Genomic DNA, 22,569 nt, shown 5'->3' with positions numbered 1-22,569 from the left:
CCTCCTTGCCAAGGTTTAAATTTAGTCCCTGCATGAACCCAGAGGACTTGGGCATCAGGTTGCTCCGGGGCTGGCAGTGCTGGGGAGCACCTGCTGCTGCAGTTTCACAGCAAAAATTCCCCCAAAAGCTGGGGCTGGGCTGCACCTGCAGCACTTGGGGTGGGCAAGCTGCAGAGACCCTCGTGTCACCCCAGCCACCCCACCACTGGCTACCCCCAAAAAAGTCACATGGTTGCAGTCCTGTGAATCCCAGGGGTGCTCCACACCCGACTTTGCTCATCCCAAGCCTTGAGTTTGTTCCTGGCCGCTTGAATTAGCTCTGGGGAGCTCCTGCTCAGGGTTTTGGGGAAAGCCCGGTGTGGATGCACCACTGCTGTGGTGAGGTGGCACCGGGAGAGGAGCCGTGGTGGGGATGGAGCTGCAGCTCGGGATCCTGCTGTGCCCTGAGCACCGGGGCTGGGACATCCCCAGACGGCTCTGGGGCAGCCCAGGCCGGTCCATGGGGTCGCACACTCGGAGCTCTGTGGGGTGCGGGGATGCCCTGTGGGACCTGTGGGACCTGTGGGGCAGGGATGAGGGGCAGGGATGAGCCGGCGGCCCCCGCAGGTGCCCGAGGCTGGGGGCGGCGGTGGCATCCCTGCAATGCGCTTGGCAGCGGCTGGCCCGGCTGGCGCTGGCCGGGTCCATGTGATCCGGGGCTCGCTCAGTGCCACCGCCGGTCCCGCCGCCGCCAGGGAGCCACAAGGTCGAGCCACGGCCCCAGCCCCGGGCAGGGCTCCCGGCACCGGCCGGACCCCCGGGCTCCCCCTGCCACCATGCCCCGCGGGAAGAGGGACCCGGGGCTGCTGTCCCCCGAGGGGAAGGGTTCCCTCGCGGCGGGGGACGGCCGGCGCTCCGCGGAGGAGGAGGAGGAGGAGGAGGAGGAAGACGGACACCTCCCGGGGCTGCCCCGCGACGACCTCACCAAGAGCATGTCGAGCTCCTCCGTGTCCTCCTACCACTCGGCCCTGTGCTCGGACGGCACGGAGACCTTCAAGGACTGCCTGGAGTTCCTGGACGAGGAGGGCTCGGCGGGCCGGGCTGTCCCGGGGCGCTGGGCTCCGGCGGGGGCCCCCGGTGCGGCCCCGCCGCCCGGCCCCCTCGCCCGCCCGCAGCGGGCTCAGCTGTCCGGCGCGGCTAAGAATAGCCCAGCGCAGGGCCAGGGGAGCAGGATGGGTCCCCTCGGCGGGGAGCGGCAGCCCGTGCCGGCCGTGGGGGAGCCGGCCGTGCCCCGGCAGCCCGCGGCGATGCTCGCCGGGCTGCCCAGCGACTCGGACGAGGTGGACGGCGAGGTGCAGGCGCTGACGGCCAGGGCTTTCCGCAGCCTCTCGGGGCTCCCCGGAGCTCGCCTCGACATGTGCAGCTCCCACACCTCCTCCAGCCTCTCCAACTCGCTGTCGGAGGACGGCGGGCGGCCGCGGCGGTGGCCGGCGGGCGCCGGGGAGCCCCGGGGCGCGGCCACGGCTCCGCACGGCAGGGTGGGCTGGCCTTTCCCCGCCGCCGGGGACGGGGAGCTGCTGGGCAAGGAGCAGTTCGAGTGCGTGGACGTGGAGCTGGAGAGCGGCGAGGCCAGGAAGGGCTACGGCAAGAAGAGGACGGTGCCCAAGCGGCAGATCCTGCTGAAGAGGAAGGAGAGGAAGGAGCCGGGCTTTGGCCCGCGGGGGGATGGCCCAGCGCCGCAGCCCCCCGCCAGGAAGGAGCCCCCCGGCAAGGGCAGAGCAGCGGGCGAGGACTTCAGGCTCAACTACCAGCAGTTCATGAAGGCGGCGTCCCTGGGCACCGACAGGACCAGGGCGGCTTCGTGCCTGGTGAAAAACGTGCTGGCCAAGAAGATGCAGTACGAGCAGCGGATCAAGATGGAGCAGAAGGGGATGCGGGGCAGCTCGACCTCCTCGGGGCCGTCCTCCGCCGGCACCGACCTGCTGGGCGATGGTCTGGAGGGCAAGTCCAGCTCGCTGTCCCGCTCCGACTGCAGCTTCTCGGCCGAGGACCTGCGCGCCGGAGCGATGCCGGTGGCCACGGCGGCCGCGGCGAACGCCACCAGCACCGCCAGCCATCCCACCAAGGGCGTGGTGCTCAGCGAGGCGACGAGGGAGACTGTCTGCAACCTGAGGAAGACGTTCAACGAGCTCAACCAGAGGATGAAGTACCAGGAGGTGCTGGAGGGCCGCTGGCTGCCCGCGGCAGCGGAGAAGCACACGTCGGAGAGGATCTGCTACCAGCGAGCCCGCGCCTTGTTCGAAGCCCAGCCTGGTGTGGGGAAGGTGCTGGATGTCGCCCCCCGCTTTGCGAGGGCGCCGAGGCCGTGGCCCAGCCTGAAGGAGCGAGCCATCGGCCCCATCCATTCCCAAAGCCTGCCCTTCAAGGCCGAGAGCCGGGCGCTCCCCGCCGCCCCGCCGCGCCGCCCCTTCGGCCCCTCCCGGGCGCAGGAGGCGAGGCCGCTGCCGCAGGCCCGGCCAGAGAAGCCCCCGGCAGCGCCCCGCCGGCCGCCCAGCCCCGGCACCCCCGCACCGCGGGGCTCCCCGCCGGCCGCGCCCCCCAAGCCAGAGGAGAAGGGGAAGGGGCGCGTCCCGCAGCCCCGGGACGTGCGCAAGCTGGTCAAGAGCAGCTACAGCCTCAAGTTCGGGACCGGCGGCGCCTCCCGCGGCACCGCGGCACCGGCGAGCAGCGGGGAGCCGCCGCCGGCCGCCCCTCTGGTCATCCACTGCACCTCGGTGCGCCGGGAGCCGGAGCCGGCGGCGGAGGAGGGGCTGGCGGCCCCCGGCCCAGAGCCGGCGTGTGCCGAGGGGCCCGCGAAGCCCCCGGGCAGCCGGGCCGCGCCCCCGCACAGCTCCCCCATCAACATCACCAGGGTCCAGGCCACGCGGAGGGGAGCGCTGCCCAGCGAGGAGCCGGCGTCGCCGCCGCGCCGGGAGCGCAGCGAGCTGCGGGTGCCGCCGCGGCCCGAGCGGCTGCCGCACGTGGAGACTCACCTGCACGTCCTGGTGGGGCGGCCGGGCGGCGGGAGCGGCCCCGCCGCGGGCAGCGCCCTGCTGCGGGCGGAGAAAACCGTCCTGCTGCCGCCGCCGCCGGGCAGCCCCGCCGAGGGGAGGGAGCCGCCGGGGCAGCGGCGCGGCAGCGGGGACAGCCGGGACCCCCGAGCCGAGCAGCCGCAGCCCCGCGGCCGGCGGGGGTCGGGGGGCAGCAGCGGGGGCTCCCCGGGGCGGCCGCCGGAGCACAGGGAGCCCTGGGAGCGCTCGCCGCACTGGCCGGCGGCCGCAGAGCCCTACCCGCCCGCTGGCCCGGCAGAGAACTCCAGCTACTTGGCAATGCCCGAGAGAGCCCCCAAACCCACGCTGATGCCAAAGCTGGCCTCGGTCCCCAACCCGGCCAGTGCATCCTTTGGGACCCCCTTTGTCCCCAGCCCGGCCAGCGCCTCTTTTGGGGCTCCCTCAGCCCCCAACCCAGCCAGTGCATCCTTTGGGACCTCCATGGTCACCAACGTGACCAGCTCATCCTTTGGCTTCCCATTAGCCTCCAGCCTGGCCAGCACATCATTTGGGACCCCCTTGGTTTCCAGCTCAAACAAATCTTTTGGGGCCCCTCTGGTCCCCAATCTCTGCAGCACATCCTTTGGGAGCCCCTTGGTGCCCAATCCAACCACTGTGTCCTTTGGGTCCCCTTTGGTCCCAAATCCATCCAGCACATCCTTTGGGAGCTCCTTGGTGCCCAATCCAACCACTGTGTCCTTTGGGTCCCCTTTGGTCCCAAATCCATCCAGCACATCCTTTGGGAGCTCCTTGGTGCCCAATCCAACCACTGTGTCCTTTGGGTCCCCTTTGGTCCCAAATCCATCCAGCACATCCTTTGGGCCTCCATTAATCCCAAATGCATCCAGTGCATCCTTTGGGAACCCCTTGGTCCCAAATCCATCTGGCACATCCTTTGGGTCTCCCTTGGGCCCAAATCCATCCAATGTATCCTTTGGGTCCCCACTGGTGCCCAATCCATCCAGTGCATCATTTGGGAGCCCCTTGATCCCCAATCCTTCCAGTGCCTCTTTTGGGTCCCCACTGGTGCCCAATCCATCCAGTGCATCCTTTGGGTCCCCACTGGTCCCCAATCCTTCCAGTGCATCCTTTGGGTCCCCACTGGTTCCAAATCCATCCAGTGCATCCTTTGGGTCCCCACTGGTCCCCAATCCATCCAGTACATCCTTTGGGTCCCCACCGGTCCCAAATCCATCCAGTGCATCATTTGGGTCCCCAGCGGTTCCCAATCCATCCAGTGCCTCTTTTGGGTCTCCCTTGGTCCCCAATCCATCCAGTGCCTCTTTTGGGTCCCCATTGGTTCCAAATCCATCCAGTGCTTCCTTTGGGAACCCCTTGATCCCCAACCCAGGCTCACCCTTTGGGTCCCCCTTGGTCAGCAACCCAGTCCCCACTTCCCTTGGGCATCCATCAGTCTCTAACATGCCCGGCTCTTTCTTTGGATCCCCTTTTGTCCCCAACCCAGCCAGCGCTCTGCTGGGCACCGGTGCCTATCCCCTTCCTGGTGGGGAAGTGCCCTGGAGCAAGCCCAGCCCTGAGCTCCCCCTGCCCCGACCTCCCGAGGGCCCGGCTGCTGTGGAGCCCCCCGCCCAGCCCCACCTGGAGGATGCTCCTCATTTCCTCAGGAGGACCGACGGCCCCTCGCCGAGTGGGAGGAGCAGGCAAAGCCCCCCGAAGCCCTTCTCTGCCCCCCTGCCCGCCCAGCGGAGGATGCTGGTGGATCCCAGCAGCGGCAAGTGTTACTACGTGGAGCCGCCGCGGCAGCCCCAGATGAAAACGCTCTACGACCCCGAGACCGGGCAGTACCTGGAGGTGCTGGTCCCGCCGGTGGCATCACACACCGGCCTCTACCAGGCACCTTTCAACCCCCTGCTCATGGCCCCGGGGGTCTGTGGCCCACCCTACGCCCCCTACGGCGGCTTCCCGGGGCTCCCGGCCCCGCCGCCCCCCGCCCCGTCCCCGCCGCGCCCCTCGCCGGCTGCCGACACCCCCGGCTCGGCTCCCAAGGGCGAGGGGCCGTCCCCTGCCGGGGGTCCCGACTGCGGCTACCTGGAGAGCCTGTACTACATCCCCACGGGGATGCGGGCCAGCCCCGGCCCCGAGCAGCCCCCGGGTCGCGCCAGCCCCGCCGCGCCCGAGGGGTCTCTGCTCCGGATGTGACGGGAGGGACCGGCAGGGATGTCCCCTCCCATGGCCGGGCTTAGCCCAAAATCAGCATCACCCCTGCCCACGGCTGAGCGGGCAAAGCGCCCGGGGGTAGCGGGCACTGGTTGGACTTCACTGGCTTCTCACAGAAACGGGGACAAAAAGGGGATTTTCCGCTGTGGGCACCCGGCAGCCCTAGGCGGACGTGGGGGTGTGGGCCCCGGGCAGCGAAGGGACCACACAGTCCCTGTTCCCCCTGTCCTGCCAGTCCCATCCCAAGGATGACCCGGGCTGCTTGGCACAGGGTGGGGGGGAATGGCCTGGCCACGCCCAGCCCCCCAGTTCCAGCTGCAGACACCCCAAAATAGTAATAAAAATGCTGAAACAGCTTTAAGTCTGCTTATTCATCCTGTGCTTGTGTGGTCTGTAAAGGGAGGTGAGGGGCTGAGGCACTTGGAACCTGTTCCACCAGAAAAATCCCAGTCCCTGCCAGCGGGAGGGGACTCTGCAGTTGGCAGTGAGCCCTAAACCCCAAACCCCAGCCCTGAGTGCCAAACCACAACCACGAGCCTCAAACCCCAGTCCTTAACCCCAAATCCCAGCTCTGAACCCCAACCCTGAGCCCCAAACGCCCATCCAGCCCCAGCCCCTGCAGGCCTGCATCATCCCACAAGGACTGAGGCTGAGGAGATGGGATCAGGCATTACAGGACTGAGAGCAAAAACCTCCTGGAGAGGTCGGGGACACCCCACACACATCCCCCCCCGCTTCATGCCGGATGCAGGTGTGTGCTGGCCGCGCCTCAGCGCCGCTCGCCAGTCCCGGGGGGGTTCTAGCCCCCGCCCAGGGGTTTATAGCCCGCCCCGGGGGGGTTCTAGCCACCGCCCCGGGGGTTTATAACCCGCCCCGGTGGGTTCCAGCCACCGCCCCGGGGTTTATAGCCCGCCCCGGGGGGTTTAGCCCCCGCCCCGCGGTTTGGGAGCGCAGCAGGATGCGGGCAGCGCTGGCAGCCTGGCTGGTGCTGAGCCTGCTGGGGGGCACAGGGGCCCAGGGCACGTGCGGGGACCCCCCCGCAGCCCCGTCCCACTCCATCCCCGCGCCCCAGCTCAGCCCCGAGGAGCGGCTCTCGCCCCACATGCCGCAGTCCCTGCGCTGTGACGCCTGCCACGCCATCGCCTTCCAGGTGGGGACCGGGGGGACAGGACACCCCGAGAGCGGCAGAGAGCCCTTGTGGGGAAGCTTCAGCCCGGGGAGAGGCTGCTGCTCCTCTGGGGCACGCCGCTGATGGATGTTCCCCACCGGCACCTTAAAAAGGCATTTTGGGGCTCCTCGTGACCCTCTAACCCGTGCAGATGTGCTCCCGCTGGCGGGGACGCACAGAGGGGGGTGCAGAGCCCAGCCCGGCTCGGGAGCAGGGTCATGGACACGCTGCCACCCTCACTGCCCGGATTCTGCCTTTTGTCACCCCAGATCGAGGAGCAGCTGAGCAAGGCAGAAGGGAAGGTGGGCAAGAAGGCTCTGAAGGAGTCGGACTACATCGAGGTGCTGGAGAGGAGCTGCTCACAGGACTGGGAGAGGTGAGCGGTGTGTCCCTGGGATGGGGGTGTCCCTGGCATCAGGGTGTCCCCAGGGGTGACAATGTCCCCAAGGACGGCGGTACCTCGGGGATCAGAGCACCCCGGGAGTGTCCCCAGGGGCAGTTTTCCCTCCAACCCCCCTCTCCCCGCAGTTACGGGGTGCTGGAGCTGGACGGGGAGAAGCGGCTGTCGGGCCCGGGGCTGCCGAGCCAGCACCCCCTGAGCGTGCTGGTGTCGGGGGGGCCGTGGCCGGCCAGGTGAGTCGGGGTTCGGGGGTACGGGTGAGCCGGGCACTGTCCCCTCGCCTCCAGGTGACCGCGGCGGCTCCTCGCAGGCTCTCCAAGCTGTGCCACGGCTACGTGGGCGAGCAGGGCGAGGCTCAGATCTACGGCGCGCACCGGCGGGGCGCGGCCGCGCTGCGGCAGCTGCTGTGCCACGGGGACAAGGGACCGTGCGCCGGCCGCAAGGAGCGCCCCGGCCCCCCCAAGGCGCTGCAGAACGAGCTCTAGCCCGGCGCGGTTAATGCTTAATGCCCGGTGACCTTCGGAGCCGACTTCGTCCCCGGCCGACACGCGTGCCGGGAGGGCGGTGGGCGCTGTCCCGCTGTCGCCTGTCACCGATGTCGCCGCTGTCGCTCGACGCCCGTGCCGGCCGTGCCGGCAGCAGCGCGGGCTCGGTCCGGGCGAGCTGGAATTACTCTGTAACCCGCGGGCTCTAATGTTTCACCACGCGCTGCCCCGCGCGGGTGCAGTCCCAATTAAAGGAGTTAATGGCTCATCCGTGCCGGGGCTGCGCTCGCCGGTTTCACAACCCCCAGCCAATGGTCGCCCTCCCGCCCGCCGCCCCTGCCACCGCCACCGCCCGGCCTTTGGGTGACTAAAGTCCTTCCCACGGCCATAAAACCGCCCCGAGCGGGGACGTCGCCGCCGGGGACGCGCCGCCGGAGGATGGGGACCCGCTCGGGAGAGCTGGCTCAGCCCCAGGTGAATGCAGCGCAGTCCCTGTCCCCAGCCCTTCCCTTCCTCGGTGTCATCGCAGGGCGGTGGGAGGGAGCTGGTGGCCGGGGACGCTGCCTCCAGCGCAGGGTCAGGATGCCCTGCTGGGGCTGGCAAAGACCGGGGTGAGCCTGGGGACTGCGGTGAATCCCGGGACCGAGGGGACAGGCTGGGACTGGGGACACCTTCCCCATCACCTGCAGGGGGGATCCCCCTCCGCACTTTCCAGGAACAAAGCACCACGTGGGTTTGGGAGCCCAGACCCCTCTCGGGGGTCGGAGCAGGCACCGGCTGGGACTGATGGAAACACGCGGGGCCACGGCCCGCTGTCACCGCGTCCCTCAGAGCAGAGCCCAGCCCCTTTCCCGAGGGACACCTGGGTCCACACTGACCTAGCTCCCTCCTCATCCTCACCGCCAGAATGGGAACTTGGCTCTGGCCCCCGCGGGCTCCCCGCACACCCCTGGGAAGGAGCTGCCTGCGGCGGGCGGGGTGAGTACGGGGCACCCCGCCGTGCACCCCAAATCCATCTCTGACACACCTGCGGGTGGAGACAGGCCAGCCGGGCCCCCTCCCCTCCCTGCGGGCACAGGGGCTCCCCTGGGGCAGGCTGGGGCCGTCCCCGCACGCAGCCCCAGGTGAGACAGGCTGAGCTGTGCCCCACAGCAGGACCCCGGGGCGGGCACCAGGCCCCCCCGGCCGGAGGTGGACATGCTCTACAGGATCGAGGACGTGCCCCCCTGGTACCTCTGCATCCTGCTCGGCTTCCAGGTACAGCCTGGGAAGTGGCAGACCCTAAATCCCCGTTCCCCGGGGTGTGGGGCACCCCCCAGCCCCGCTGAGCCCCCCCTCGCCCCCAGCACTACCTGACCTGCTTCAGTGGCACCATCGCCGTCCCCTTCCTTCTGGCCGAGAGCCTGTGCGTGGGCAAGGACCAGCTCACCGTCAGCTACCTCATCGGCACCATCTTCACCTGCGTGGGCATCACCACCCTCATCCAGACCACCGTGGGCATCAGGTAGAGCCGCGGCCCCGGCGGCCCCCCCGGCCATCCCCGGGCCCGGGTGCAGGGGTCCCTCTGTCCCCCCCAGGCTGCCCCTCTTCCAGGCGAGCGCGCTGGCCTTCCTTGTCCCCGCCAAGTCCATCCTGGCGCTGGAGAAGTGGCGATGCCCACCTGAAGGTGAGCGCGGGGGGGTGCAGGGGGTGTCCGGCTGCTCCCCGCCCGCCGGGACCAGCTCACGGCACTGCACCCCCAGAGGAGATCTACGGCAACTGGTCACTGCCCCTCAACACGTCCCACATCTGGCAGCCCCGCATGCGAGAGGTACATCCTGCCACCGCAATGCCATCTCCCTGCCACCTCGCTGCCACCTCCGTGCCACCACCCTACCACTTCCCTGCCACCGTCGTGCTACAGAAATGCCACCTCCCTGCCATCCCCCTGCCACCGCCATGCCATCCCCCTGCCACCGCCCTGCCACCATCCTGCCACCTCCCTGCCACGCCCCTTCCACCGCCCTGCCACCATCCCGCCACCCCCTGTCACCACCCCGCGGCACCCAGGCTCCCTGGCAGGCTGCTGACGCCCTCTCCTGCCCCTCTCCGTGCCCTGCAGATCCAGGGGGCCATCATGGTGTCCAGCCTGGTGGAAGTGGTCATCGGGCTGCTGGGGCTCCCCGGGGCGCTGCTCAGCTACATCGGGCCGCTGACCGTCACCCCCACCGTGTCCCTCATCGGACTCTCCGTTTTCCAGGCGGCTGGAGACCGGGCTGGCTCCCACTGGGGCATCTCTGTGCTGTATGGCATGGGGACACGGGGGACAGGAGGGCAGGGCTGTCCGACACGGAGCCAGGAGGATGTCAGGGGCACGAGGGATCCCGTCTGTCTTTCCCCCCAGGACCATCTTCCTGATTGTCCTGTTTGCCCAATACCTGCGGCAGGTCGCCATCTACGTGCCCGGCTACCGGCGGGGCCACGGCTTTGTCCTGCTCCGCGTCCAGATCTTCAAGATGTTCCCGGTAGGGACGGGCTGAGAGCATCCCGGGGCGGTCCCGAATCCCCCCTGTAGCCACGCGTGGGCTCGGAGCGGTGCGGGAGGGAGCCGTGTGTGCCCCGCAGATCATCCTGGCCATCATGCTGGTGTGGCTCATCTGCTACGTGCTGACCCGCACCGGAGTGTTCCCCAGCCGGCCCGAGGAGTACGGCTACAAGGCCAGGACCGACGCCCGCGGGGAGATCCTGTCCGTGGCACCCTGGTTCCGCGTCCCCTACCCCTGTGAGTGCCCGGCAGCCCCCGACACCCCTCTGCCCTGGGGGATGTGCGGGCCTGTGCAGCATCACCGAGGCTGGGGAACCCCCGGGGGGCCCCAAGTGGCACCGGTGAGGTGGGGGGCACTGGGGTGTCCCCAGCCCCGACCCGCTCTGCTCCCGGGCAGGCCAGTGGGGGCTGCCCACGGTGACCTCAGCAGCCGTGCTGGGCATGTTCAGCGCCACGCTGGCGGGCATCATCGAGTCCATCGGGGACTACTACTCCTGTGCCCGGCTGGCAGGAGCGCCGCCGCCCCCCGTGCACGCCATTAACAGGTACAGCCGGCTGATCCCCCTCCACGGTACCTCACTGCACCGCGGCATCCCTGGAGACCCGTCAGGGATGCTGCAGGAGAGCGGGATGGGCACCAGCCCGGCCGTGCTGTTCCCCAGGGGTATTTTCATCGAGGGCATCTCCTGCATCATCGCGGGGCTCCTGGGAACCGGCAATGGCTCCACGTCCTCCAGCCCCAACATCGGCGTCCTGGGCATCACCAAGGTACCGGGGCCGGGGAGGGGTCCCGGCTCGGCCGGGGGTCTCGGGCAGCGTCACTCGCTGCCGGTGTGTCTGTGCAGGTGGGGAGCAGGAGGGTGATCCAGTACGGCGCCGGGATCATGCTGCTGCTGGGCACCATCGGCAAATTCACGGCGCTCTTCGCCTCCCTGCCCGACCCCGTGCTCGGCGGGATGTTCTGCACCTTATTCGGTACCTGCCTGCCCCAAACCCGGAGCGCTGCTCTCGGGGGCTGGCGAGACCAAGGGTTCAGGGCGGATTTGGGGGACAGGGGCTCCTGCAGCCCCCCATGCCCGGCCCAGCGCGGGCACCTCCGCCTGCATCGCCGCGTCTCTGCCGGCAGGAATGATCACGGCCGTCGGCCTCTCCAACCTGCAGTTCGTCGACATGAACTCCTCCCGAAACCTCTTCGTGCTGGGCTTTGCCATGTTTTTCGGGCTGACGCTGCCGAACTACCTGGATTCCCACCCCGGGGCCATTAACACAGGTACGGCCCGCCACGGAGAGCCGCAATTCGGGGAGTTTGGGGAGAGAGGAGGGCAGATCTGCCCCACTCAGGGGGAGCAGAGGGGAAATCGGCTTCTCACAGCACCCCCGGCTCTGTCCCCCACATTCCACACCCGCAGGTGTCCCCGAGCTGGACCAGATCCTGACGGTGCTGCTGACCACGGAGATGTTCGTCGGGGGGACCATCGCCTTCGTTCTGGACAACACCATCCCAGGTAACTGCAGCAGGGCCGGGGAGGGGGCGGCAGCGGCGCTGGGGCAGATTTCTGTGCATTTAGAGCTGCAGAGGGGATGGCAGGGCCGGGGCTGACACCGTGAATCCCCGCAGGGACGCAGGAGGAGCGAGGGCTGGTGCAGTGGAAGGCAGGAGCGCACTCGGACAGCTCGAGCAGCGCCAGCCTGAGGAGCTACGACTTCCCCGTGGGCATGGGCGCGGTGCGGAGGAGCCGCTGGCTCAGGAGCGTGCCCATCTGCCCCGTGTTCACCGGGTTCCGCGCCCGCCCCGGCGGCAGCGGCACGGCGGCCGCAGCGGGCCCGGCCGGCGCGGACGGGGGCTCGGTGTGCACCAAGGTCTGAGCCGGGGGAGGGGCCCGGGAGGTGCCGGAGGAGCCGGGCCGAGCTCCCGGGGGGCTCTCGGGGCTCGGTAGCGCCCAGCAAGGCCAAAGCCAAGGCTGCCGCTGCTGGGCTCGAACGCGGGGCTAGGGAAACGCAACGCTGCTCTTGGGGGACACCCCAGCTCCGGGGAACAGCCACGCCGTGCCGTGCTCAGCCTGGAGCTTTAGCTGGCTGAGACTCACAGCCAGCCCGTCAGCCACATCGGAGCCAGCCAGAGCCCCGGGGCCACCAAATCCCACCCGGGGCCACCGATTTTCACGCTGTGCCCTCGGCTCCAGCACGGTGACCCAGCGGCTTGCACGGGCTCTGCGTGGGGCAGTGTCCAGACCAGCGCTAGGAAGCCGAATTTAAGATGACACATTAAAAAAGATAAAATATGCAAGTGCACGTGCGCCACCAGTGTCTCTGCTGTCGTTCTCACGTCCTTTGTGCACCTTTGCCCGTGCTCCTCCCGGGCTGCCAGGCACGGAGACACGCTGGATTTCTTCCAGGTGGGCTCTGCGGAGGCAGCTCAGAACGAGCCCTCGCAAACCCTCCCTGCTCCGGGAGCTCTGGCTCTGCCCCGGCCGTGCTGGTGACACTGCCCTGTGCCGCCGGGTGCTCCCAACCGCAGGCACAGAGGTGGCTGATCCCCAAAGCAGCAGGGTCAGGCCAGTCCTGGGCCTGGATTTAGCACCAAAGTTGAGCTGAGGCTACATTGCACAAGCCTGTCACAGCCCGGGGTGGCACCGTCACATGCTCGCTCCCCAGCCTGAGCAGGGAGAGAAGTGAGAAAATCTGTTAAAAGTGAAAATGTGGGAAAAAACCCCCACCCCAACTTAAAATAAACCCCAGGGGACGCAAATACAATCAGTCCCCACCTCCCACGAGCACCAGCCCGGCTCTGAGCCCCCTCTTTGGCTGCTGGCCTGGTGCTGGGGCTGTCACAGTGTGTGACACCTCCCTGGCCAGCTGGGTCCCCTCGCATTTCCTTGTCCCCCAGCACCCAGCTGGGGCTGGAGCAGGACTGAGAGGAAGCCTGCGGGCAGTGCCAGTGCTGCTCAGCCGTGGGTGCCACCAGCTGCGCTGCAGTCACAGCCCAAAGCCAGTGGGGCTGCCATGGACAGCGGCAGCTCCTCCCCAGTGAACATCCCAGGGCTATGGGATGCAGGAGAGGGGTGAACCCAGCGCCACGAGAGCAGCCATGGCCAGGCTGGCACTCCACACGCTGGCTCCTGCTGCTGCACTCGGCTGCCACCAGCCCGAGGTGATGGTGGCCAGGCTGAAGCTCCTGGACAAACTGCAGCCAGGCAGGACTGGCTGGTGAACTCCCACTGCAGGTGGAAATCAGCTGTGTGCTATTTGCTGACCTGTTTCTTCAGGTGCTCGAGTCTAAACTCTCCCCAGGTCATTGGAAATCCTGGAGGAGATTTCCAGCTCCCTGCATGGGAACTCCATTTTATTTTGCAGAGCAGCAGCAGCAGGGGCTGGTGCAGCTGAGCTCCCCGAGCAGGGACAGGCTCCTCCCGGAGCACAGCGAGCTGGTTCTGCTGCAGGGAAGGGCAGCACCTCACCCTGCCCATCCTGCAGAGCTGCAGCTCCAGCTGTGTGCCTTCAGTTTAATCCCAGCTTAAAAGGGAGATATTAACAGCCAGGCCTGGGCTTGATCCTTGATCCAGCTCAGGATATTCCATGAAGCAAGAGTGGATGGGGCTGGAGAAGCTGTTGCAGCCAGCACTCGACTCCAGCTCTGGGGCTCCTGTGCCAAGCACCAGGCAGCAGCTTCTGAGCACCCTCAGCTGCTGCCAGCAGGGCCAGGCTGGGAACAGCCACAGGGAAAATCATGGGAGAGCAGAGTGTGAGAGGAATACATTCCCATCCCTGGAATGGATGGACAGGGCTTGGAGCAGCCTGGAACAGTAGAAGGTGTTCCTGCCCAAGGAGCTGGAACTCTGAAGTCCCTTCCAGCCCTGTGGTTCCATGAAGTCCAGCCTCAGCCAGGATCCATTGGTTGCACAGTGCCAGCCCTGGCCTCCACACGCTGCCAAGCGAGTTCCCGTGCCAGATGCCCAGTTATGAGACAGCCACCACATCAGTTCTACTATTATTTATTTTTTTAAATATTTTTGAAAAAATATAATTTTTTTACAATATTTTCAACTTAAACACTATTCACACTGAACACGTATGGCAGCTTAACCTACCCAAATATGAAGTTTAAGAAGCCAAAACTGTTCTAGCTTTATTAAAAGAAAAAAAAAACAACCAAAAAACCAAAAGAAACAAAAAGTCGTTGTGCTGTAGACTATTGTGTAGTGATGATTAAACAAAGCAAGGGAAAAGCACCACTCAAATCACTAATGCTGGGGTTTGCCTGGTTAAGTCCAGCTGTGGGAAGTTGGATGCTAAGGGTTCCATAGGCAGTGCTGTGTAGGGCAGCTGTTCTTTGCAGGAGCTGTGCTGGATCTCACAGCTCCCTCAACAGCACGGGCAGGGAAGGTTTCTACCATGATCACACACTGCAAAGGACAGGGAACTGCTTCTCCCAATTGCCTGCATGTTAGTTCAGGAGCTGAGATCTACGACTCTGTACAGGTCTGTGAGATTCGGGTTAAACTCACGCTGCTTCCCAGGATCATGATGTTTTGTAAGGGGGGAAATTAACATTAGTAACAACACTGATACCTCAAAGGAAAGTTAGCTAATTTGCATAACAATCAGATCTCCTCACTTTCACCTGGAAGTTAAGGCATTATCAGGTGCAAGCTAGCACCAGTTAACACATCTTTAGTTAAAAACAGACCATTCACCGCAAATTCCAAGTCCTGTTTAAAAAGTCAAGAGTCTGCAGAAGGTTTTATTAACGTGGTACTTTGTCTCAACTTGACTGGTGCTTCTTACCTCACTGCCTCCTTCGCACAGAGCCAGGGCCCAATTATGTTTCCATTAAACTTTTGACAGATTTACTTAATAACAGTCTCAGCACTTTTATTGAGCATGCAAGACTAACAAAACTTTGGCAATGCATAAGTGTAACACAGTGACAAGAAGAGAGAGCTTTTACAATTAAATCTTCTAATACTGGCTTCACAGTGTGGAAATTGTGCTACATCCACCAAAAGAGGGCCCAGTCTACTCAAATGTTTAAGTACTTCACCCCAGGAACAAACTCCTTTGCGTTTGGATTCAGATTACTCTTGACCTGAGGAAGGGAAGAACAGAAATGGAGGTGAATCATTATTTTCAGCTTCCATTTTCAAGCTGAAGACAATTAGAGGCAAAGTTTTATGGATTTAGAGTAACAATTAGGTATGCAGCAGGCTTCTTACACTTAGCAGTAGTCTATAATTCCCAGAAAAGCCCATTCCTCTATGCTACTCCCTGACTTATCCAACCTTCCTCAGCTCCACCTGAAGTTTCAGCTGGATGAGGGCCCAGGGAATATGCAGCAAACCACAGGCATGCATCAAACACAGCAGCTTCCCCTCATGCTGAAATAGCCTTTTCTCAAGTTGAGCTGTTAAAACGTGCTATGAGGTTTTTAAGTTTTGCTTATTTAAGCAAGAGGTGACTTGTTCCAGGAACTTCAACTACTTCTGGGAATTTCATGTGTATGAGCACTGTATTGATTTTTTACATGTCTCTGTCTGTGATTTCCCTGTCCTCCCCCTTGGCAAGCTGCTGCTGCTGCTCCATATCCTGCACTTAGAGGTGGGCACCAGCACCTTCAAAAAGAGCTCTTTAGCACAAAGAAATGAAAGATTAGGTTTTTCTGATCTTCATTGGGGCTGAAACAGCTGCAGGATTCTGTGAGGGGAAATAAGCACGTGCTGCCCTTTCCTTAGAGCTGTGCTCTGCACAGAAGTCAGACAGCAAAAAGAGGGAAGTAATCACAGTTTGTCTGCTTTCCCCTTCCCTGGAATTGCTACAGGGATCTGCTGTGGTTCTCCCAGTCCCAACCAGACCCTGGGACAGGGCTCAGAGCAGCCCAACATGTCTGTACTGGCAGGTCCCCAGTGACCCTTCAGCAGCCCCAGCTGCACTCAGTGCCCTTCTTTCATAACATCCCACCCACTCCTGGAGATGAGCCATGGGCTGGGAAAGGCTCCAGGTGGGTATGAAGCCACCAAATAGGTCACATCCCATGAGGACACATCCTGCCCTGCACAGCCAGGCAGGTTTAAGAGGCTGGAAAGGACCTCCTGTTGCCATAAGCAGCAATAAGCCTTGCACAGAGACTTGAGCTTTAGAAATAGGATGAGAACTGAGCTTACCACCAGATCCTCCAGCGATGAGCTGTCACTGATAACAAGGTCATTGAACTGGTCCTGGATTTGATCCATTGTTTGTGGGAGATCACGGGCTGGAATAAACCACTCATGCTCCTCCTCCTCTTCCAGCATCTCCTGGAAACAGCGCTCGATAAATTCTTCTTCCCACAACTCCTCTTCGATCTGTGCAACAAAAAGAAACTGCCTCAGCACCAGATCTATTGTCAGCTCTGCTCTGGGGGTTTTTATTCCCAGGTGTGTGCACCCAGCTGACCTTCCCAGTTCTCCAGCAGCATCCCAGCCCAGCACCACCTCCATGCAGCAGGAGGGATTCAGTGCTTTGTCCCAGGGATTGGGGCTGCAGCTGAAAGGGAGAGGCAGGAAAACCTCCCCAGCCCCAGCTGTTTTGTTTGCAGCTTGTTATGACCTAAAGGAGAAGGAAAATGTAGGTCCTAAGCAAAAATTTCAGCTGTACCAACTAGTCTGGACTGAGCTCGCTGCAAGTATGAGGAAGGGAGCTGTGCCAACACACAGAGCCAGGAAACTCTCCCCAGGAAAGTGTCCTGTGGGACTCCTGGGGAAAAAATAACCCCTGCCTGTCACCTGGAACAAGCAGCCTCTCCTGTTGGTGTGTGCTCAGCCACAGCTCTCCTTGGGAACCCCACCTGATCTCAGCAGCTGTCAGGAATGCAGCCCTGCTGTCCTGGGAGCAGGACAAACCAAGCCATGCAGAACTGACACGCAGTGCAGACATTAAAGCATTTCTCCTTGGCTGTTCAGTAAATGAGCTTTGCAGGGAGCTCATCCTACAAATTTTCCATGTCCTGCATTATGGGGGAAAGCAGGGAAACAGAAGCTGGTGTGAAGGACTTGCCCAGACACAAGGGAATGGAAAAATGATTCAGGACAGATTTAGAAGTTCACTCAGCTTCAGTGGAAGCTCAAACAAGTTTTCCCATCTATCCTTTGCTCTGAAATCAAACACCTCCTCAATCCTGGAGTGGAAATTCAGCTACCACAAACACCAACTCAAAAACATGAACACCAGATTATCAGGACAGCTGTGCAATCTGGGTCTTTGCCCTAGGGGCAAACACACCCACGAGCTCACCTGGTGCTCTGGGGAACAGGGACTCATCCCCACGTGCTCTGAGGCACCGCCCAGGCACTCCAGAGGCAGGGAAGGCTGACTCAGTGATTCCCCAGAGCAGAACTCCAGCCTGGGTGGCAGCTCAAGGAGGCACTGCCTCCCTCCTGCTGTGGGCACACAGCCACAGGCTCCTGTTACACAGGGCTTGCCCAGCTCCAGGGGCTTGGTTACAGGCCTGAACCCCTACAGGTGCCTCCATGGCAGCTCCAGCAGTACTAAATAACATTTAATTTCCCAAACAGCAGGAAATCAGTACTGCCTGGTTTTGTTTTCCAGCTCCATTTAACTTGCTCAGGCTCCCAGAGGGCCGTGTCTGCAGCAGCAGGTGACCAGGCTACCCCAAGTGTCTGTCTGTCCCTTCTCCCTCACACTCCCACCTTTTCCCTGCTGACAATAGAACCTGTGCCTGAAAAATCAAAGCACAACTCAGCTCCTTCCCAGGGAACTACACCTCCAGTATGCTAACTGTGGAACAGTTCCCAGGGGTAAAAAGCCACAAAAAAGGAAACAATGAACGAGAGAAGAGAGAAGGGAGGTTTTGTGAGCCTGACTCTGAATGAGCTCAGTGCTGCTGGCACCCTGAGCATCCCATGCTGGCTCTGCACCCAGCACAGGCAGCAGCTATGGAGAGCACAGAGCAAGCTGGGAATAGTGCTGGGAATGGGAAAGGGGTGTGGAAAGACGTGGGCTGCTCCCAGTCTCCAGAGCAGGAGAGAAAAGGTTGATAGAGGCAAGGTGGCAGAGGAAGGTAAGGCTTCCCTCCCAGCTGATGGAGAAGGGAGCTGCAAGACTCAAGCATTAAAATGAGCAGCTCTGTCACTCAGCAGTGCTGCTGCCAAGGCAGGTGTGCAGCTGGAATTCCCCAGCTCAGCACTGGGACACTCAGCATGTCTGCACACGAACACCTCCCAGGCCAGCCTTTCCCAAGTGCCACGTACTTCTGTCAACTCACCTTTCTCCCCTCCCTCCTGCAGAAGCAGGGAATTAATGGATGCATTAGAATGTGCTGCACTTCCTGAATTTCCCACCAGGACTACAGAGGATCAGCATTTACTGCCAGAGAAAGGGGGACCTGTTTGTTCCCCAGGATCACTCAGAGAGCTGATGTGAAACTTCCCCTCCAAAGAACTGTCAGTGGTGAACCCAGCTCTGTCCCTTCAGCTGGGGATGACTTGCCTGCCTGTTGAACTCCTCCTCGTTCTCCATCCACATGTACTCAGCAAAGGGGTTGTCATCCTCGTGGGAGTGCCCGTTGATGATCACATCCTCGCTGATGATGCTGGGGCTGGTACTGCTGCGACTCGGGTCCTTCATGGCTGCCACGCCGATCCCAAACCTGCAACTGAGCAGGGCACCACTCAACACCTGCACATCCCTCATGCCCTGCCTCTGCACCAGCCCAGCCCCAGAGAGGGGAGGCTGCACCTGCACTTGGAGGCTCCAGGCAGCCTCTGAGATCACAGCAAGGAACGGCATCACAAGCACCGTTCCCATTGTGAGCAGATTCCAGGGACAAATGAATTCCCCAGCGTGAACCTCACCAAAGCCAAGCACCACGGCCAATGAAAAGTGACAGGAAAAAACAGGAAGCACACATACTTGCCAGCAGGAAAATATTTAAACATTCAGAAGGAGAATTTGTTTTCCAAAGCACTTTCAAGTGTTGTGTGTGATGGCACGAGCTGGGTTTCACAGCCCTTTCCTGCTGGGAAACCTTGCAGGGAGCAGAAACCACGAGGAACTGACCCTGCACGGGGCCACCTGGACATCTGTGTGTTCTGAGGTGACACAACACTGCTGCCCTTCCTGTACCATGTCCAAATACACAGATCCACGTGGGAAAAGCTCAGTATTTGTTGGATACTAATACTGGTATTATCAATTTTCTATACACGGTATGCAAAGTGAGGCAATGTCTTCAAAATAAAGACCTAAAAAAACCTAACCAAAAAAACCCATGACTCAAGTAATTTGAATGTTTTTCTCATGCTAAAATTCACAATGAAAGTTGCAGCAGTGAGTGAAAATATTTTGATTTTATTATCAAAACAACACTTTAGCCACTTGTCTGCATATCAAAGAGTGACTTCTTTGGAGAGGAGGGTACCAGAATACAGCCTTGTTGTTACTAGAGTACAAGGGCTTATCACCCAGCACCTCACATTTTCTCTTTGCATTCCAGTTGGTGCTGTTATCTAGGGAATTAATGCAAGTTTTGGTTCAAAACTCTTGACAATACCAGCTAAAAAGCTGCCACATCTGAATGACCAATGAAGAAGAGCACAAAGAAGAAGGAACCTGCCTGGCTTGCTCTGTCCCACGTTTTTCCCATCAAAGGCAAAGCCCAGCACGGAAGTCACTGCAGCTCCCTGGGAAGTGCCACAAATGGGAGCAGATCCTGAGTATTCCATGAGGGAAAACAGGTTCTTTTTGATGTTCTTTCAAAACAAACTTGCTGAGGATTACTGGCAGCATTTACATAAAACGGGGAAGGACGCTGAGTTTAACACCCCAATTCAAGCTTGAAATTGCTTCAAGCCACTTCAGCTGTTCCCAAGTCAACACATGGGATGGAGTACATTAAATAAAGCCTAAAAAAATCAGATTTCTTCTTCTTTTCCCTTTTTACTGGTATGTGTTTTCACCTTCTCTTTTGTGGAGCTAGTCTTGATATTACTATTCTCCTGAAAGTAACTGCCTCAGCAGTGAGGAACTCAGGCAGCTTCTGCACAAAGGTGACTGCACTGGACAAGCCCAGAATGGTAAAAATAATTAAAAAAAACCAACCCAAACCCAACAAACCAACCCTACTTGTTTGTGTAAAAGCTTGGAAGGTTAATTTGTTGAATCATGGGCCAGCTTTCCCATTTCTGAAGCGTTCCCACTGGACAGGAGCTCCAGCTTTAGGAGGGAGGAAGGGAGGGAAGCCCAGCTTGGACCAAACCAGCTTTGTCCACCACTGCCCAAAGATGATGGGGATGATCTTCAAGAAGGAGCCAGGCTCAGCCTGAATACTTGAAGTTTATCTGATGCAGCCCTCAGTCCATTCCTACCATTCCCACAGGAACATGCTCACACTCACTGATCCTGTAGGAACACTGAGGGAGCCCCAGGCCAGTCCCTCAGTCACAGCAACCCTGATTTAATTTTCTGCAGTTTCCAACAGAACAAATAAACCATCCAGAACAAATAAACCTTCCCATTCCTCCACTGCAAGACACAGAGCAGGTTTCTGTGCTCACGTGTGGGGACAAGCTCAGTCTCGTTTCACCAGTACTGGGTACAAGCCTTTCAGTCAGGGAATTCTGAGGGGGAGAGCCAAATGCCACTTTAGCCTTGCAAAAAGTCCCAATCTAAGCAGGAAACAAGCCCCAGTGCCAGGCTACACTGCTGCTGGGAATAAAAATAACCCATTTTCCATCTGGGAGTAGGTGGGAAACAGAGGAGCTCAAAGCTCCTCACTCTAGAAGAGGAAATGTAATATTGGCAGTGCTAAGGAACAGAAAACAGGGAGAATTCTGCCGCGGTGACACACTGTGAGGTTCTGACCCAAGTTCCTCTGGGATTTTGATGTGGAGAGCAAGCACACTGCCAAGTGCATAAGGAAAGACACTAATAAAAACCAGAATTTTTATCTTAGGAATGAAGACAGAAATTAAAAATGCTGTAATAACAGGCTTTCAATTAACCTTGTTTTCTGTATGCAGTGTGGAGCTTGTTACTCCAGAACATCACTAAGGCCCATTAATTCACCCATTTCCCTGAATATTGCTGCAGTTACAACCATGAAGAGCCCTTGACTGAGCATCATTAAAATTCAGAGCTTTGTGACCGAAGAGTCTGCATTTAAAACCCAGTCACGAAAGAAGATTATCCATTGCCTTCTCCGGAGGTGAGGTCAGGTCTAATTCCATGCAGCAACCCCAGGTCTTTACCCGCCACAGAAAAAAAAGAGAAGAATTAAGTAAAAAATTACGGTATTTGCTTTAAGCACCCAAAAATAACACGGGAATATTTTAGGGGGGGGGCTGAAGATTAAAGGAAGGTGTTCTAGAGCAACTAGGGCAGGAGTCAGCGACTTGTTTATCAGCCGGTGATTCCTCCTGCAAGTCGGCAGCGCCGGCCCAGCTCCTCCTTATCTATGGAGATTAGCACACGGCTCTTATCAACGGAGCTGATTACAACCGTCTAATAATTATACTCGCCTAATAAACAGATTTCTTAATCAAATTCACGCGGGACGCCAGCGCTATCTGATCTAAACGCTTCCAGGTGCTGCGCTGGAGGTTACCGAACGCAGCCGCCTCCGCCGCGCGGGGCCGGCCCGGGGGTTGTGGGAGCAGCGCCCCGGCACGGACGGGGCCATGTTTCGGTAGCAGCCGCCGCGAGCCGCTGTTGGTGTCGGTAATCCCGGTGTCGGTAACCCCGGCCCCGCGCGGGCGGCAAGGCCGGGGGGCCGCCTCCCCCCGCCCACGCTTTGTTCGACACCAGCCGCCCCCACAGGCCCCGGATGGCGCCGCAGACAATACCGAGGGGCGGCCCCGCCGCGGGGGGAGGAGGCCGCGGCCCGGCACCGCCTCAGGGGAGGGGGCGGCGCCCTCGAGCCCCCCGCGGCGGTGGCGGCGGTGCGTGGCCGGGATCGCCCCCCCGCCTCTCACCTGCGGTGCGCAGAGGAGCCGCCGCTCCGCCGTGACCCGCCCGGACCCACCGGACCCACCGGCCCCGCTCTGCTCCGCCCGCTCCGCGCTCGGCCCGGCCCGCCCCGCTCCGCAACACACCGCCGGACCTGACGTCACTTCCGCCAAGGCCGGGCCCCGCCGGCTCCGCCCCCTCTCCCCCGGAAGCGTCGGCAGCAGGCCCGCGCCAGGCCGCAGCCACCGGCGGGGGGGCGGCGCGCTGCACGCTGGGACGCGTAGTCTTTTCCCGCCTCCCGGCGCGAGGTATGCTGGGAGCTGTAGTCCCGCAAGGCACCTGGCGGCCATTTCGCGCGGCTGCGCGGGGCACGTCGGGAAGCGCAGTCCGGCGGGGCGGCCGCCATCTTGTGGCGCCGGACAGAGGGGGTGGGGGCCGAACGCCCCCGGTGCTCAGAGAGGGATCGCCGAACATCCCCGGGGTTCTCAGAGGGATCGGCGAACTCCCCCGGGGCTCTCAGAGGGGGATGTAACACTCCCCGTTACCGGGCAGCGGCTGAGCCGGGAGGCGCACAGCCCTCGCCTCGCGGAGGGACAATGGAATACTTAGGGAACACCACTCCTGTTCACAAAGTGGCGTTTCTACACGAGACTCAGTATCAGGAAACGGGACATAATAAATATTCTCTTCTGGTACATGCCGAGGGTTCAGCCGCATTTACAAAACAGCTCCAAAAAGACATTTTTATTCTTTTGTTTCTCTTTTCCTGAGGGGAAGGCACTGTGCCCATTCACAAGCCCAGAGAGGCA

The 22,569-nt window shown here is 61.3% G+C and overlaps 4 protein-coding genes across 7 annotated transcripts; 3 read left to right on the top strand and 1 right to left on the bottom strand.

The window, feature by feature from the left end:
• Positions 1-599: 599 nt before the first annotated feature.
• PROB1 (proline rich basic protein 1) lies at positions 600-5,607 on the top strand. The gene has a single exon (XM_056502662.1). The coding sequence runs from the start codon at positions 816-818 to the stop codon at positions 5,226-5,228; it is 4,413 nt and encodes a 1,470-aa protein (XP_056358637.1). The 5' UTR covers positions 600-815; the 3' UTR covers positions 5,229-5,607.
• Positions 5,608-6,140: 533 nt separating this feature from the next.
• On the top strand, positions 6,141-7,565 carry MZB1 (marginal zone B and B1 cell specific protein). The gene is made up of 4 exons (XM_056502169.1): positions 6,141-6,396; positions 6,684-6,790; positions 6,943-7,047; positions 7,125-7,565. The coding sequence occupies exons 1-4, from the start codon at positions 6,205-6,207 to the stop codon at positions 7,297-7,299; spliced, it is 579 nt and encodes a 192-aa protein (XP_056358144.1). The 5' UTR covers positions 6,141-6,204; the 3' UTR covers positions 7,300-7,565.
• An 81-nt stretch (positions 7,566-7,646) lies between these two features.
• SLC23A1 (solute carrier family 23 member 1) lies at positions 7,647-12,115 on the top strand. 2 transcript variants are annotated; one of them, XM_056502168.1, is made up of 15 exons: positions 7,647-7,773; positions 8,206-8,277; positions 8,455-8,556; positions 8,646-8,803; positions 8,877-8,965; positions 9,042-9,109; positions 9,401-9,582; positions 9,683-9,803; positions 9,904-10,060; positions 10,221-10,368; positions 10,486-10,591; positions 10,669-10,798; positions 10,950-11,093; positions 11,233-11,328; positions 11,442-12,115. In XM_056502168.1, the coding sequence occupies exons 1-15, from the start codon at positions 7,738-7,740 to the stop codon at positions 11,687-11,689; spliced, it is 1,857 nt and encodes a 618-aa protein (XP_056358143.1). In that variant the 5' UTR covers positions 7,647-7,737; the 3' UTR covers positions 11,690-12,115. The 2 variants fall into 2 exon arrangements, with proteins under 2 accessions (XP_056358143.1, XP_056358141.1); XM_056502166.1 differs by having other exon boundaries at positions 7,648-7,773; positions 8,452-8,556.
• A 1,684-nt stretch (positions 12,116-13,799) lies between these two features.
• On the bottom strand, positions 13,800-21,920 carry PAIP2 (poly(A) binding protein interacting protein 2). Of its 3 annotated transcripts, none has more exons than XM_056502170.1 (4): positions 21,787-21,920; positions 18,305-18,470; positions 15,982-16,161; positions 13,800-14,909 (listed from the first exon to the last, which is right to left on the bottom strand). In XM_056502170.1, the coding sequence occupies exons 2-4, from the start codon at positions 18,440-18,442 to the stop codon at positions 14,844-14,846; spliced, it is 384 nt and encodes a 127-aa protein (XP_056358145.1). In that variant the 5' UTR covers positions 18,443-18,470; positions 21,787-21,920; the 3' UTR covers positions 13,800-14,843. The 3 variants fall into 3 exon arrangements, with proteins under 3 accessions (XP_056358145.1, XP_056358147.1, XP_056358146.1); XM_056502172.1 differs by having other exon boundaries at positions 18,305-18,464; positions 21,787-21,901; XM_056502171.1 differs by lacking the exon at positions 21,787-21,920 and adding an exon at positions 21,334-21,618 and having other exon boundaries at positions 18,305-18,464.
• Positions 21,921-22,569: the final 649 nt, after the last annotated feature.

The sequence above is a fragment of the Oenanthe melanoleuca genome, chromosome 13 (assembly GCF_029582105.1).
Source record: "Oenanthe melanoleuca isolate GR-GAL-2019-014 chromosome 13, OMel1.0, whole genome shotgun sequence".
In the NCBI taxonomy this organism is placed as follows: domain Eukaryota; kingdom Metazoa; phylum Chordata; class Aves; order Passeriformes; family Muscicapidae; genus Oenanthe; species Oenanthe melanoleuca.
Note: the sequence above shows the minus strand (reverse complement) of the source record. Positions and strands in the feature narration are given on the sequence as shown.

Coding starts and splice junctions, on each gene's coding strand:
- PROB1 (XM_056502662.1), top strand. CDS start 816: ATGCCCCGCGGGAAGAGGGACCCGGGGCTGCTGTCCCCCGAGGGGAAG.
- PAIP2 (XM_056502170.1), bottom strand. CDS start 18,442: ATGAAGGACCCGAGTCGCAGCAGTACCAGCCCCAGCATCATCAGCGAG. Junction 16,162..18,304: donor AGGAGGAGTTCAACAGGCAG/GCAAGTCATCCC, acceptor TTTGTTGCACAG/ATCGAAGAGGAGTTGTGGGA. Junction 14,910..15,981: donor CATCGCTGGAGGATCTGGTG/GTAAGCTCAGTT, acceptor TCCCTTCCTCAG/GTCAAGAGTAATCTGAATCC.
- SLC23A1 (XM_056502166.1), top strand. CDS start 7,738: ATGGGGACCCGCTCGGGAGAGCTGGCTCAGCCCCAG. Junction 8,557..8,645: donor GCATCCTGCTCGGCTTCCAG/GTACAGCCTGGG, acceptor CCTCGCCCCCAG/CACTACCTGACCTGCTTCAG. Junction 10,799..10,949: donor GATGTTCTGCACCTTATTCG/GTACCTGCCTGC, acceptor CTCTGCCGGCAG/GAATGATCACGGCCGTCGGC.
- MZB1 (XM_056502169.1), top strand. CDS start 6,205: ATGCGGGCAGCGCTGGCAGCCTGGCTGGTGCTGAGCCTGCTGGGGGGC. Junction 6,791..6,942: donor TGCTCACAGGACTGGGAGAG/GTGAGCGGTGTG, acceptor CTCTCCCCGCAG/TTACGGGGTGCTGGAGCTGG. Junction 7,048..7,124: donor GGGGGGCCGTGGCCGGCCAG/GTGAGTCGGGGT, acceptor GGCTCCTCGCAG/GCTCTCCAAGCTGTGCCACG.